At 36.5% G+C, this 16,510-nt stretch overlaps 1 protein-coding gene across 1 annotated transcript; it reads right to left on the reverse strand.

The window, feature by feature from the left end:
• Nucleotides 1–8,652: 8,652 nt before the first annotated feature.
• LOC133524350 (uncharacterized) lies at nucleotides 8,653–16,347 on the reverse strand. Its single transcript, XM_061860319.1, has 10 exons — nucleotides 15,879–16,347; nucleotides 15,738–15,805; nucleotides 15,278–15,387; nucleotides 13,226–13,456; nucleotides 12,648–12,762; nucleotides 12,370–12,430; nucleotides 11,625–11,748; nucleotides 11,144–11,279; nucleotides 10,150–10,302; nucleotides 8,653–9,759 (listed from the first exon to the last, which is right to left on the reverse strand). The coding sequence occupies exons 1-10, from the start codon at nucleotides 15,979–15,981 to the stop codon at nucleotides 9,568–9,570; spliced, it is 1,293 nt and encodes a 430-aa protein (XP_061716303.1). The 5' UTR covers nucleotides 15,982–16,347; the 3' UTR covers nucleotides 8,653–9,567.
• Nucleotides 16,348–16,510: the final 163 nt, after the last annotated feature.

The following is a 16,510-nucleotide window of genomic DNA, read 5'->3' on the forward strand; positions in this document are numbered from 1 at the left end:
ACTCTTTTGTCTTGCACACCTGTATGAAACTGAAGATAACTGCATCAGCCGCGGTATTAGGCGCCGAGCGCTGATTTGGCTGTGTCAAGTCCGTACAACGTCACGTCCCTCAGAGCCATGTGGCACTGCCACCTTCTCTTGTCTGTCTACAACATATAATTTAGTGTGGTCAGGCCTATTGCTTTAAGATATACAAAGGAAAACTCTAACTACAGACAAGTGGGTAGATATTATTTTAACCCATGTCGAGCCCATGACGCAAATGGGCATCAAGTGTCTGTAAAAGATTTTTACAAGTAGCGATGAGCTACGCAGAGAGGTTAAGAGCACATCAAAAAATTCGGCGCCAGATCAGCGGCGCCTCAACCCGACCCGCTCAGTATTCTTTTAAGAAACTTCATACTGTAACGCACACTTATCGACATCGCCTCGCCTCGCCACAAGCTAAGTGGTGCGTTGACAACGTAGTAACCGTAGTAAGCGTTTGCGATAACGGCTAACGAATGAGTTGGGGCGGCGATGCCAAGATTTTTTGTATGCTCCTCGAATAGGCATCATTTGAATACAGTCGACTATTCGCAGTGGGTTATGCCTAGTCAAAAGCTATTATATACCACAATAAATAATAAAATTAAATGAAAAATCTAATCATAAAAATATTTTAAGTTAGGATACATAATAATAAAAATGTAAAATTAATTATTACTTCTTTGATAATGAGAAGCTCGTAATTTGCCAGGTTGACGTATCCTTTATTCGCTTTCAATGTCTTCTGATTTACTTTTGCAACATAATCCGTCATAAACTCAGCGTAGCTTTTAAACAGTTGATGTTGACTATTTCTACAAGAGAATAACAATTTATATATTATTTTATAGTTCCTGCTTGTAAAACTGTTTCCACCTGTTTAAAACTGGTCAACACATTCGTGGCACCGCGAGATACGCGCTACGAGCAGAAGTCAACAACACGAGACAAATCATATGTTGCGAAAAGCGCCTACGAACAAAAAACCCGCCTATCGGTCGCTGTCAATTAATGTGTTATGATTTTTATCACTGAATTGAGTAGGCTGATTCACTTTAATATACCTACTTTTACGAGTATTTGACTCTTAAGTCTTAACCACTAAATTATATAATAAAGAAGGTAACGGTAACACGTAGGTACCTGAAATTGGACGCTTGGCTCCCGAGCACAACACTAGTGTTGATGTAGCTATACATAGCGCCCTGCAGCTTTGTACGCAATTCCTCACGAATGGGCTTCGAAATTACAATTTCAAGCTTTTCCTCTGCCATGCAAAATAACATGTTAATTATTTAATATTTTCATACCGTACGTATCCAATTGACAATCAAAGCGGTTAAAATAGGTATTATTAAAACTTCATTTCACGATACTAAAATAACTAAAAATACAAATTGTTGTAACTTATTTCACCTAAAACTTAGTATTGAACTGTACCGAATTGTGGACGTTCGTTTTGTCATTTTATTAATATACTTTTTAGTTATAGTTAATAGGAAATACGAACCTATTTGCAATGTGTCAATGTGAACATTATCTATAATTTATTTCTTATCATAAATTGAATTTAATTGAATTGAATTACTTATTTCAGGTATTATACCCTGATTATACCCATGTAACAACAAAATAACTAACAGATGAGGGTATATATTTCTTATAACGTAAAATAATCATCAAGAAAAAATCATCATCATCAAGAAAAGAAAAAAACATTAAATTAGCATTAAGAAAAGTAAAATTGGAATCTATATCTGTGTATGGCCCAATACAAGTTGTTTTTAAGGAACCTTATTTGTAGAAAGTTAATTGACGATGAAAGAAGAAAAGAAGAAGAGAGAGAAGTGCTATTCATTACAGGAGGCCCAGCTAAGATGATAATCGTTCGCAGAGAAACGAAACGAAACTCTATCTGTCTCTATCACATATGGAAGAGTGATAGAGAGACAATAGCGTTTACGAGTAGATTCGTTTTGTGCAAATGGTTATTGACTGGTCCCCCAGGACTGAATTGGTCCCTTAGGGAAATATTGCGCTATCACTGGCGGTGTTCCTGAATTAGGTGTCGATATCTATAACAATATTTTTTCGAAGTATTTTTTCGTCTCTAATAAATTTGTATTAGAGGCTTTAACTATTACTATATAAGGTCAGGTAATCTTATACGTTCTACTTTAGCTATTAAACAACACACCCTAATACTCTTTTAATTTAGGATTGTTATTTGCAGAAAGTTCAGAAAAATAAACTGCCAGTAGATTTTAATTTTCCAATGCAAAGCTCTATGGCTTAATAATTTTAAGCCATAGGATAAAGCTGAGTTGACTCCATAACTGGAATGATCAGTGTCAACTGGTATGTTTACATTTTTCGCCTTATTACAAAGGGATAAAGATGCAAAAGTGTGAATATATCATTCACGTCGACTGATCATAATACATACGTTACGCGAATTTTAGTGAATTCCTGTTTCTGTATATACCCACCTCAACCGTAAACTTGCAATTACTGAGCATGAACGTGCAGTGTCCAATGTTTACGGAGTCTCCACTCAGGGTTGCTATCGAAATACCGGATAACGAGCAATCTTCCACAACTATTCTGTGAAATAATAGAACAAAAAATCATTCGAGACCTAGACCAATGAACGCGTAAAAAGTGTAAAATAAGGTTTTGGCAAAAAACATTTTTGATAGAAGCTTTTATCGCTGACTGTACTTTTCTTTCCACGGGCAATTAATAGTCATCCAGACAATTCTAAAAACCCAAAAAATACAATTACTTTGCGTTGTTTTATCATGTAGTTCTCATGGCCACCTCCTCTCTCCATCATCAGATCATCTCGATGGTCCCTTAATAACGCATTGTCACCCGACTTACATATGTATAGAAATTTTCTGCTCAATCGGAAATCGAGTAGTGGGTCAAATTTAGCTTTCATGATTTGACCTACACTAACTACCAAACCAACTAACATACATAGTAACAGGGCAAGTTAAATAAAAGCTTGTAATAAAACCTCTCACAAAACTGTGTTATAGTGCGTTGTAAAGTGCCTTATGTTTTTTGGTAACTAGACGAACTAACTTAACAATTACGCTGTGTAGAATTTGTTAAGTACTAAAGTTTGGAAAAACTTTAGTACTTAACAAATTCTACACAGCATAATTGTTAGTTCGAACATGGATAATTCAGCTGGAAGGTGTGTGTATGTGTTTTGTAACATTCTTTAGCCCGAATCTGTAAATATTTACACCACTTTTCCAAAATTGTTAACCTGCTGTAAACTGAAGGGTGAGAGCTCTTTCTGGTCATCTGGACTGGCGTATAACACAGAGGAGGAGTTCTTCGCTACGTAGTATGACGTGTCAATAAACATACGATCGACTTTGGACTCCAACTTCACGTGGTTAGAGGGCAGGTCTATATTCAACTTCGGTCCTATCAAAGCTGGCAGTTCTCTTAATACCATTTCTAAGAAATATCTGAAAGTTACGAGAATATTATATAAGACGCAAAATAAAATAAAGCTTTGCTCAGTTCATTTTGATTTTTTTAGGGCCACTTGCACCATCCCTTTAACCCGTGGTTAACTGGTTAAGCCGTTAACCCAGTGTCAAATTGTAACTCCAGGTTTAACCCTGTTAACACCGGGTGGGGTGGTGCAAGTGGCCCTAGGAAAAATTAAATGAAAATTTCTTTATTAAAGACATCAAATTAAACCATGGACGAAAAAAACAAGAGGGGTGACAGTGTCAAATTGTACTTGTAACCATGGTAACTCCAGGTTTAACCAGTTAACCCTGGGTTAGTGAAATGGTGCAAGTGGCGCTTAGTGTCAAAAAAATGATAGAACTGAGATCTACTTCAAAATAATTCAGCTTCCGTTCACTGGATGGCGCTGCGGTACATAAACCCGAAAGCAGTGGTAAGCGCTGAATAGAATGGTTGGAACTGTGACCTGCTGCATTGCTGCATTAGTGACACCATCTGGCAATAAGCTGAATATTAAAAGAACGCAAATTTGTATCGACGTTATCGGTCTTATTTATTCGTCCATATTTGAAAATAATTTATTTTATGTTAAATGAAAGCTTTTAGCTCCATTAATATCCTGTTTGCCATTCCGATAATCCGTACTCGACACATCGCTAATATGTTTGCACCCACCTAATTCGTAGGGAATGCCATTTGGCTTCATGTTCACCATTTGCATATGATTTCATTTTGCAACAAAGCGATTTGTATAATAAATATACAGCGTTCGGATTGAACACGGTTCAGGCGCGGGGCACGTAGCCAACGTGCCTATCGTTAACGTTCAGTAGCGAACGAAACGCAACTGTCACACTAATATGAGAGAGTGATAGAGAGAGATGACAACGCTCACAGAGCGTTAACGATTGGCACGTTGGCTACACGCCCAGCGCTCAAACTGGCGCAGAATATGCAATTTCGATCGATAACATTATAACAGTCACGTCTGAAAATATCGGTACGAAAAATGTGCCAAAAATATATATACACTACCTTAATATAAGGGCAATAAAGTCGTGTACTTATACATGTTTTTGGAACTTTTTTCGTATCGATATTTTCAGACGTGACCGTAAAGACCATTATACAGTAAATAAGTTTTTGGCAAAAAAATCATTTTTGTTACAAGCTTTTATCGCTGACTGTATATATTATTTTATTCCACACGCAACTAATAGGTATTCAAGACAATTTTAGAAAGCCACACTATTTATTGCTAATGTGGACTCCATAGCTCGCTATTAGTCTTACCATGCGATAAAAACTCCGATGCCTAGATGGCGCTAGTAGCTGTCGCAAGTGGATGCGTTCAGTTTTACGAAGCCGTGTCGTACAGTTGCAATCGTGGCCCACAAATGGTCTCGCCGCCCGGAAGATCAGAGCTGACCTTCAGGTCAGCATTATGCTGAGGGGAGCCCATTTCATGGTAAACAATATGAATATATTTCAGTCTTATTTTTTTGTAATAAAATATATATATACTTCTGTGTGTAATTTAAGCTTTACCACGAAATAAATGATTTATGATTATGATATGTTTGCAAAATTTCATCTCAATGCAAATGAAATAAAAGCTTGTAAAAATATCCTACCTTGCGTATGACTTGTATCTTTGAGATATATTCCTTATTGCAAATTTGGTAAAAACTTTTCGAAGCACTTATGCAGTTCCGCATCATGCGCCGTAAAAGCTTTAAGGGTGCCTTTCGACCAGAGATGTGCTATGCTGTGCTATGTTTTCATACATTTGAAACGTGCGTAGCTGTAGCTGCGTTTAAAATGTATGAAAATAGCATAGCAAGCATAGCACATCTCTGGTCGAAAGGCACCCTAACCCTTTGAACGCCACGCCTTTCGTGTGGAGTACGTCAGTGTGTCATTTTGTTTCTGTAAGTGTCAAATGGTAAATTTCGCTTATAGGGACCGTGTGCGTTGGAGGGTCTGCCATCTTGTGGCCTGAATCGGAACCATAAACATGCATATTTACACGTCACGTGTTTTCTTATGTATAGTAGGTTCTGCTATCTTGTGGGCTACATCGGAACAATAAACATCAAATTTACGCCTCGCGCCAAAAATCTGACGGCTCGTGTGCTGCCTCCTACAGTTCATGCACGCTCCCTATATTACTTTAAAATTTTCTTGTTTTTCGAGTTTTTAGCGAAGAAACAGATAGACGCGGCGGGGCGACTTTGCTATATAATATGTTTACGTTTAGATATAGAATTCGTTAAAGCTCTGCCTTCTTTCTTGTACCAACACTGTTCACATTTTTTTATTTGAATTAACAGCATGCCAAATAGAATGAAACGTCAAGCGGAGTATATAATGCTCAATTATAGTACATTTCGTTGCTAGTGCGGAAAGTATGTCATTACTTCACGAGTACCGAGATATCTTGCCACGAGCCGTAGGCGAGTGACAAGACTCGGGACGAGTGAAGAATGATATTTCCGCACGTGTAGCGAACGACGTTTTTTAATACAGTTGCGAAAAAATAAGAAAAACAACAAGAAATTTTTTTATGCATGTTCTATAAGACAGAAACAATTGTAATTTATTACCTAAGTATCGTTATTTACGATTATTTGTGTATCGTATATTTAAATTGTATGAAAACAATATCAAATGTTGCCTTTGGAAACTTAAAACATTCTTGCGGTGAGAAAAAACGCCTCTGCTTTAACAGGCGTTTCGGCAGCTATTCCGTTCCATTCAGACAACTTATTAAGAACGGTTTTTCATTATAAAAAATAAACGTGTTATAATGATGAAGAGGTAAGTAATAAAATATGAAATATGCTTACATTTATTATTTTTAAATTAACAGTAGGTCTTTATGTTGATTACGACTTTTAAAGGAAACTAACATTAACACTCATCAATAAGTAGTCATGAATTGGAACAAGTGGAAAAGTAAAAAGCACTAGTTCGCGAAATCCAACTTTCCGCACGCTAAACAGCTACGTAAAGTAGCACTTTTTGATCAACTGTATTAAAAAAAAATATTTTATATTATTATTAACGATGCTCCAATACTAATGTGTTGCGACATAAGCGCCAATCGCCATAAGCCAGAAGGTACCTTTATGCGTGCCACGGTACAATTTTATTGATGAGTTAATAAGTAAAGTATATTAGGCCCGCTGCTACGGCAATGACGCGCGGCTCGCAAAACTCTGTCGGTTTGTTGCATGCAGTACAGGAATTTATTCAAACTTTTGAATTGTATTTATGGAATTTGACAAAATAAGACAAAACAAAAAACATAATTGTATTGTAAGCATTTCAACGAATCTCATTTTCTGACATATGCCGATTTTGCTGTCGACGAGTGTTATGTACGTTGGATGGCAGAACAACCTTTTTATCCTCCGATGAGTTTATATCGTCGGTATGATCATTTGCATCATGTCTTTGTGATTTATTTGCCATGGAACGTCTCTCAATGCTATCATCACTAAAGAAATGTTCATCTAAAAAGGGCTTATCCTCCTCAGAAGCGAACACCCACATTTTTTTTGCACCTGTGTCGCCAGCGTTCTTTTTATCGTTGCTAATTTCACTATCGTTGTCTGCAATTTCTCCATTATTATCTTCAACAGAACTAGCTTTAATATCAGCCCCGTCCTTTTCTTTCCCGCCCAAATTATTATCATCATCTTCTTCATTTATAGCATCATCAGATACTTCCCATCCTCCGTCGCCATTGACACTCTGAAGGCCATTAGTAGCAACATCACCCTGGGAATTTGTATTATCGTCAGAAAAGAAATCGTTTTCTAAATTATCATCAGAAAAAAAGTTGTCCTCTATATGGTCATCAGAAAAGAAATCTTTCTCTATATGGTCATCAGAAAAGAAATCTTTCTCTATATGGTCATCAGAAAAGAAATCTTTCTCTATATGGTCATCAGAAAAGAAATCTTTCTCTATATGGTCATCAGACAAGAAATCTTTTTGAATATGGTCGTCAGACAAGAAATCCTTCTTCATATTATCATCATCGTTTATTTGTTTTTCATCATCGTCCTCAACTGCTTCTTCATATCTACCTTCCACATCTTCAATTGCAACTTCGTCTTCATCTTCCACTGCACCTTCGTCCTTGTCTTCCACTGCACCTTTGCCCTCATTTTCAACTGCACTTTCGGCGCCATTTTCAACTGCTTCATTTAGTGGAGCTTTATTGTTTTCTGCTGTCATGTCGGAGATAAAATCTTCCTTTATATTGTCATCACTGAAAAAATCTTTATCAATAAAGTCGTCAGATAAGAAGCCATTTCCTTTGACACTTTTGAGTTGACTACCATCCAAAACTTGTTTATTGAATCCATCGTGTGGAATTACTGAATCTTCTTCATCAATAGCATCATCTGATACCGACCATGCTCCATCTCCGTTGACACTCTGAAGATCATGGCCCCCAATTGCTTCATCGTCGACGCCCACATTTGTTTCCTCAGAAGCGTCCGCATTTACTCCATCACTCTGTCCATCATCGTCAGCCATATCTTCTTTATCACTAACGGTAGATATATGCCATCCACCATCAGCATTGACACTCTTTAATTTACCTTTGTTGCCGACATGTCCGTCATTATCAGCACTCTTAAATGTTGCAATGTTACTTTTGGTGTCCGCTACTGCCTCATCGTCTACACCTACATCGACTTCGCTGTCCGCTACTGCGTCGTCATCTGCACCAACATCGGCTTCTGCGGGTGTATCTACATCACCTTCGTCATCGTCGTTTACACCACCATTATCTCCTGTTTTTTTCAAAACTTCCGCTTGTTCTGCATCACTGACAGCCATAAGTTCTCCGTCATCGTCATCCACTCCTTCATTATCAACTACCTCCAATTCAACGTCACCATTTACGCTCGGCTCTTCACCGCGTAACACTTCATCATCTTCACTTACGTCTTTTCCTTCAACATTATCTTTTTTGCTATCAGTTTCAAATTCCGACAAAAAATCTTTTTGTACATTATCGTCACTGAAGAACTTTTCATCAATAGCATCGTCAGAAAAGAATTCATTATCAGAGAAGAAATTTTCGTCAAGACCATCAGAGAAAAAGTCCTTTTCATTTTTATTTTTCAATTGCTTGTCTTTGGCAGTGTTATCCAAATTATAGTCATTATCATCTACACCTCCATTTTCACTCCTTCCCTCTTCGTCATTATCAGAAACATCACCACCGTTATTTTCATCACTGCCATCGCCATCACCGTCTTGCGTAGTTCCATCGATGGGTGCACCTAATATAGTTGTCAAATGATCTATAATTTGTACTGGTATCTCGTTCAATATATGACCATACACCAACGATTGATATCCGTGCCTTTCTTTATATTGTGTTTCCCATGGGATAATTGAGAACTCCAAAGACCTTGAAGAGCAACCAAAAAGGAAAACATTAGAAATAACATAAGTAGCCACTATCTATATATGCGGCGGTGCGATTTATTTGACTTAATTTTAATATTTATTTTTATGTAATGATGTTTATTTTTGATACATTTTTTTGTATGCATTTGCCTAGATTTAAGATTTTTCAAACACAATGTAATATTGTAATTGATAAATAATGATGATGATGTTTGTTATTAAAGACATTACATCGGTAACACTGAATGTTTCTGAAATATATCACTTATAAAAAAGAAAGAGAAGGAAGATTTTTTTGGATGATTGTGCGATTTTCATTGTTATTTTTATTAATGTTGACACTTGGAAAATTGCTTGCTTTGATGTTGCCATGATTGTAATGTAGCTGGGATCATAGACCCGCTGCCATAATTATAAAATAAGAGCCATGTGCTTTTTGAAATGCTTCCACTATATAGAAAAAATGCGTAAGTACGCGTTTTCAAAGTTCATCATGATAAGAAAAAAAAATTGTCTAATAAGCAAAATCCAGATGTTCTAAAAACTTTCAGTGTTATGCTTGTAGGTTGAAATCGATATTGAAGTTACTTATCATTACAAATGTTATATTTTTTCTTCTGAACTAACTAAACTTAAATAGTTGCTGTACCTCCAACCCGTCAGAAGAATATCTCGTAACTTGGGCTGTCCCTCCTGTATGTCAATAATAATATTCACTGTGATGTCCGTAAGTTCGGCAGCAAAATCATACGTTATACTCCCTTTGCCATCGTCATGGGTAACTTTACCACGTATCTAAAAGCATCACATTACATTAAAATACTCAACAATATAATTAAACCGATTCAGAAAGAAAAGGCGCTGTGCTAAACACATGGGCACAATTTTTTCTCAGACTTCACGTATTTTCTACAATAGGGAGCGTGCATAGACTGTAGGGGGCAGCACAGGAGACATCAGATTTTTAGCACGAGGTGTAAATGTGAAGTTCATACTTTCAATGTAGCCCACAAGAATCTACCATGCACAAGAAAACGTGCAAGAACCGTAGATTGCAGCACTTGCTTTGGCGTGAAGTGTCAATGTACATGTTTATGTTTCCGATTCAGGCCACAAGATGGCAGACCCCCCAACGCGCACGGTCCCTATAGTAAAATACATTTATAACTCTTTTCTGTTGCATACCTGTATGGAACTAAAGGTGATTGCATCAGCCGCGGTATTAGTCCCCGAGCCGTCATTATAAGGCCCCCCGGAGCGCGCCACATAGGCTGTGTCAAGTCCGTACAACGTCACGTCCCTCAGAGTCATGTGGCACTGCCACCTTCTCTTGTCTGTCTACAACATGTCATTAAATAAGGACATTTATTATGGTCGGACCTATTGCTTTAAGACATATTACAAAGAAAAATCGAACGTCAAACGGTGGGTATTCTAACTCGTGAGCATCAAGCGTCTGTAAACCCATGGATACACTATATAGAGGACAAATGTTTCGCGACACGATGCCAAGATTTTAGGTGTGCTCCTCGAATAGGCATCATTTGAATACAGTCGACGCTATTTTATTGTAATGTTAATTTTGGCAGTGGGAATATCTAGTCAAAACAGCTATTATACTGGGTGCCCTCACTGACAGGGCCTTAGGCTGGTCTAAAAAAATGCATATAGGTCTAGTAAAAGTTTCTTGATTTTCAAGATAATCGTCTCTTTTGTAATATCTAGCACCTTACTTATCTTCAATCACCATATAGGCCATATCTTTGTTTGTAAATATGTAAATAGCATATAGCATGTGACCAACTTTTTTGAATTAATATTACATAAACGTTTTTTAAAAAGTTTATTTCCCGCAAGCGATTAAAACAAAAGAATTTTTAATGGTAGTTTATTTAACTTTAATAACGGACTATAGGACTAGATCTATAAGCGAATTTTCTGGACCAGCTTTAGGTGCCCTGTCGGTAGTTAGAAGGTTATCCATTAATTACTGGGCAGCCAGTAGGTGAAGCGCAGTAAATAATAAAATTAAGTGAAAAACAAAATCATAAAAAAATATTTTAGGTTAGAATATATATATATATATATATATATACAATTTAGTTTTTTTGAAATATTCGAACATTTAGTTCATAAATATTGGAATATTGCAAAATAAATTTTTTAAATGAATTTGTACTTCTGTGTTCATGAGAATTTCGTAATTCGCCAGGTTGACATGTCCTTTGTTCGCTTTCAATGTCTTCTGATTTACTTTTGCAACATAGTCCGTCATAAACTCAGCGTAGCTTTTAAACAGTTGGTGTTGACTATTTCTACAAAGATAATAACAATTTATATATTATTTTATAGTTCTTCATTTGAAATATTCACTTGTTTACAAACGGTTCAGCACATTCGTGCCAACGTGAGTTACACGCTAAGAGCGTATATCGAGAGAAACCGTGTACACGAGAAAAACCATATAGTTATAGCAGAAAGCACCCAGGGAACCCGCCTATTGGTCGCTGGCAATGAATATAAGTTTTATTCACTAACTTGAGAAGGCTGAAGAAAATCTCGAAAAATCTACTCTTATTATGCGGATTCACCTTAATATACCTATTACTATGTATTTACCCTAGACCACTGTGATATTTCTGTGCAAGCTAGATAGGTACCTGAAATTGGACGCGTGGCTCCCGAGCACGACACTAGTGTTGATGTAGCTATACATAGCTCCCTGCAGCTTTGTATGCAATTCCTCGCGAATGGGCTTCGAAATTACAATTTCAAGCTTTTCCTCTGCCATGCAAAATAATATGTTAATTATTTACATACTGTATGTGTCCAGTTAACAATAAAAGTTGTTAAAATATTTTACAGTACATATGGTGCTACTTTACCGCACTAGTGCGAAAATTTGCATATTGCGTTACTGTGTCGAACATTTAAACGGCCATATGTACTGTAAAACCTTGTATGATACATGTGCGAATAGATAATTCGCAACTCGTGTCGATTTAAAACACTCCCTTCGGTCGTGTTTTAATTTATCGCCACTCCTTTCGAATTTCCTATTTTTCGCACTTGTATCGTAATATACTATTAAAATTTATTTTCTTAGTACTAAAATAAGTAACTAGTTTCTCGCAGAAAAATGAGTTTTCCGTTCTGTTTCGAAAAGTTAAGAATAAGCTAGTCTAATTTGGCAAAGCAAGAATAATTAAAATTTATTTTGCCTAAAACTTAGTAGCCCATACCAATAAAATAATTTTATTGTTGACGTTGGTCTTATTAATAAGTATACCCATTTTTAACTTTTAAGTTAATGTAGGTACGATAAAAGAGAGAAAAGTGCTATTATTACAGGACTGAATTGAGCTTGAAAAGTCTTAGAACCTGCTTAGAACACAGAACACTCACTTGGCCCCTTAGGGAAATATGGCGCAATCACTGGTGGTGCCCCAGAATTAGGTGTTGATATCTGTAACAATAATTTGATACAGGTCGCTAATTAATACAACTTTTATTAGTGTGTTTGGATTTCAATGTAAATATTTATTTTTTACATATTATTGAATTCAAATCCAAAGCTCTGTTGCTTAATACGCTATATGATGAAACTAGGTTGCCTCTATAATTGAACATATCATACTTATATTTAGCGAATTTAATGAATTCCCGTTTCTGTATATACCCACCTCAACCGTAAACTTGCAATTACTGAGCATGAACGTGCAGTGTCCAATGTTTACGGAGTCTCCACTCAGGGTTGCTATCGAAATACCGGATAACGAGCAGTCTTCCACAACTATTCTGTAAAATAACAGATGAAACATTCATTCAAAACCTAGACAAATGAATGTGACAAATAAACGCGTAAAAAATAGCGATTTTAACCTCGGACAGCAGTGTTATAGTGCGTTGTAAAGTGTCATATGTTTTGTGGTAACTAGATTGCCAAAGACTTCCGGTTCGAGCGCCATATTGATAATCTCGCCTCGTGATTAATTGCTTGGTTTTTTTGCTCATTAATATTGTTTAAAGTGTAATATCGATAGCTTATTATACAGTAAAGTAATGTGGTAGTGTGCAGTGAATGGAGAATTAAATAATTTTTAAAAAGAAGATTGCCGAATTTTGGCACTTGACAACTTCATCACAGCATCATGGTCAGTTAAGCGTTTAATAGGTCTGTGGTCAGTTCAAACATAGCTTATGGAAGGTGTGTGTGTGAGTATTTTTTAACATCATTTATCCAAAATTTATAAATACTTACACCACTTTTCCTAAATTATCAACCTGCTGTAAGCTGAAGGGTGAGAGCTCTTTCTGATCATCTGGACTGGCGTATATCACTGAGGAGGAGTTCCTCGCTACGTAGTATGACGTGTCAATAAACATACGATCGACTTTTGACTCCAACTTCACGTGGTTAGAGGATAGGTCTATATTCAACTTCGTTCCTATCAAAGCTGGCAGTTCTCTTAATACCATTTCAAAGAAATATCTGAAAGTTACAAGAATATTACTCTTACAAGACGCAAAATATATAAAAAAAACTTTGGTCAGTAAATTTTGTTTTATTTTTTTAGTAAATTGAACCATTGACGAATAAAACAAGAAGACTGACAGCATCAATACAAATTCGCATTCTACCAATACTAAGCGTCGTCGGTTGAACGGAAGTTATTTTGACAAGCGGTCTAAGAGTTGAACAAAATAGATAGAACTGAGACCTTCCTCCTTAATAACTCAACTTTCGTTCACTAGATGGCGCTGCGGCACCCGACCCCGAAAGCAGTGGTAAGTGCCGAATAAAATGGTTGAAACTGTTGCATTAGTGACACCTGTAATCTAGTAATAAATAAGCTAAATTTTAGAGGAACGCGACTTTGTATAGACGTTTTCGGTCTTGTTTATTCGTCTATATTTGAACATAATATATTTTACCTTTTATGAAAGCTTTAAACTCCATTAAATTCCTGTTTGCCATTCCGAATATTCATACTCGACGCATCCCTAATTCGTTTGCACCCACTTAATTCGTAGAGAATGCCATTTAGCTTTATGTTCACCATTTGCATATTATATTTCATTGTGCAACAAAGCGGTAGGTATGTATATAAATACACAGCGTTCGAATTGAACACGGTTCAGCGATCCAACTGGCGCAGAATTTGCAATTTCTATCGATAACATTTATTTAGTTGAAACGTTGCGTAAGCCGGATATAAGAATGCACTATTTACAGTAAAAATTACGCATAACTTGTAACTTTGCGAGACTGTCCTTATTGCAAATTTAGTAAAAAGTTTTTGAAGCATCCAAGTACTTATGTGCATGAAGCCGTTCCGTATCATGCGCCGTAAAGACTTTAACCCTTTAGGGTGCCTTTCGACCAGAGATGTGCTATGCTTGCTATGCTATGTTTTCATACATTTGAATCGCAGCTCCAGCTACGTTGTTACAAATGTTTGAAAACATAGCATAGCACATCTCTGGTCGAAAGGCACCCTTAAACGCCACGCCTATCGTGTGCAGCGCGTCATCGTGATCCTTGTTGGGATGCTCGAGGAAAGTTAATATTAGGCTGTAACCGCGCGCGTCATTAGACGTCTTCGACGGTCAAAGGGTTAATGTTTTTAATTATTTTTAAAGAACGACGTCATGCATTGCATACCTTAGTGTCTACCTACTACAGCTATACATAGAATTCTGTTCTGTAAAGCATGCAAACTAGACCGCAAAATATGGGCGCTCGAGTGGCAATGGATTTTGTCCAAGTCGTGACGTCATCACGTGCGACGGTCGGTTAGTCGGTCTATAATTGCTTGGACAGCAATCCCTAGTTCCCGGCCTATGTAGCTTACAACAAACATTGAGCTCCCTACCGATGGCATCCTGTTTTAAAACTGTGTAAACACACCTAAACGACGCTATCGATCCAACCGGCAAGAAGATGGCTCTCTCCCAAGCGCTAGTGATTGTATAACTTTAATCGTTTTCAATAGTTTACAGTAGTAATCTAATAATACACTATTGTATTAGATATTTCGGCGGTCCATATTAAAATCAGGCCGATCGTAAAATTTCTATGCATATCGTGAAACGTGAAAATCTTTGTCTCGTTCCGTCGACGGAGAACCCGCGGAGTACGCGGGCCTTCTATTTCAGGACAGTTTGCCCTTAGGGCATTTGAAGCAAAGCAACCTAACAAACCTATTTTTTTAAATATTTTATGTGACTACCTTCAAAACATTACACAGGAACATTACGATCTGCCTGCTCTAACGGTTGGCCGCCGCCAGATAGAAAAGGGAATACTGACACCATCACCACGCCGTCTGTAAGATGGAAGCCTCCTGCAAGGAAATGTGCATCGCGTCTATCTGGCTCGTAGATATTGAGAGCTTTGGTACCGAAGTTTTCCTGCAGATTCTGAAATTATTAAAAAAATAGTAATTGTGCTTTCCTAAAATAATGTAAATGATGTCCCTAAATCCATAAAGGATTATCATGAGAAGATTTTTAGTTCGAATTCAGACATATTAAGATTCATCCTCATCATACTGAAACACACCCAACACACAACTTATCTGTAGAAAAAAAAGGCCCAAAACTTGAATTTTCTTGTGTTAAATACATGGACAAACTTATTTTTAATTCTGTGATACTTTTTTTGGACAGTAAAGAGTATACTACTAATACTAAAAGCGATCTCTTCCAGACGACCGAGAACCTATTTACAACATTGAACGGGTAGTGCCCATAATACCGAGTATAGTTACCGATGCGATTTCGTTTTCGAAAGCACGCCTGTATTTCTTCCATTCTTTTTCAAACTGCTGATGTATGTCTGGAAAATTATTCTTATTTTAATTAAAATCCGACATGAATCACTGTAATTGGATATTTTCTAATAAACTTACCACTATCGTAGTAATTTCGTAGTGCATCATATATATTTGAACATTCAATATCTTTTATTATATAAAATGCTGTTACTGAAAGCAAACATAGAAATTTGATCATCTTTCAAAAAAGTACTATACCGGCATAACTTAAAATATCCTGAAAATCAGTATCAATCTAAATATTCGTATGAACGCAATTTTAAATTAAATTGACTTGAAAATCTTTACGACCAAATATTCGATAAGAACAAAATAACCAATATAAGATTTCCGATTTAACCAAAGAAACGTTATGCTCAAACAAGTGATGAAAAACAATAAACCAAAAATTTTCATTTTATTTTGTATTTTATACCTTGCACAATTATCTCAATGTAAGGTCGCTCAGAGGCGAAATGATGATGTGGGTAAGTCACTTTATGGCATATATATTTTTTTAAATATCACAATCACTTAATGATATTCTATTGTTTTTAGTAGGGTTCCGTACCAGAAGTGTGGTAAACGGAACCCTATTTCTCCATTGTCTATTCGTCCTTCGGAAGCCTATATCTCAAGAAACGTTATGAAGAAATCGAACAATCATGATCCCTAATAGCTAGATGGTAACATTTACACAAAATATATAAAAGTGTAATAACAATTAA

Source organism: Cydia pomonella, chromosome 13, assembly GCF_033807575.1.
Source record: "Cydia pomonella isolate Wapato2018A chromosome 13, ilCydPomo1, whole genome shotgun sequence".
Lineage (NCBI taxonomy): Eukaryota > Metazoa > Arthropoda > Insecta > Lepidoptera > Tortricidae > Cydia > Cydia pomonella.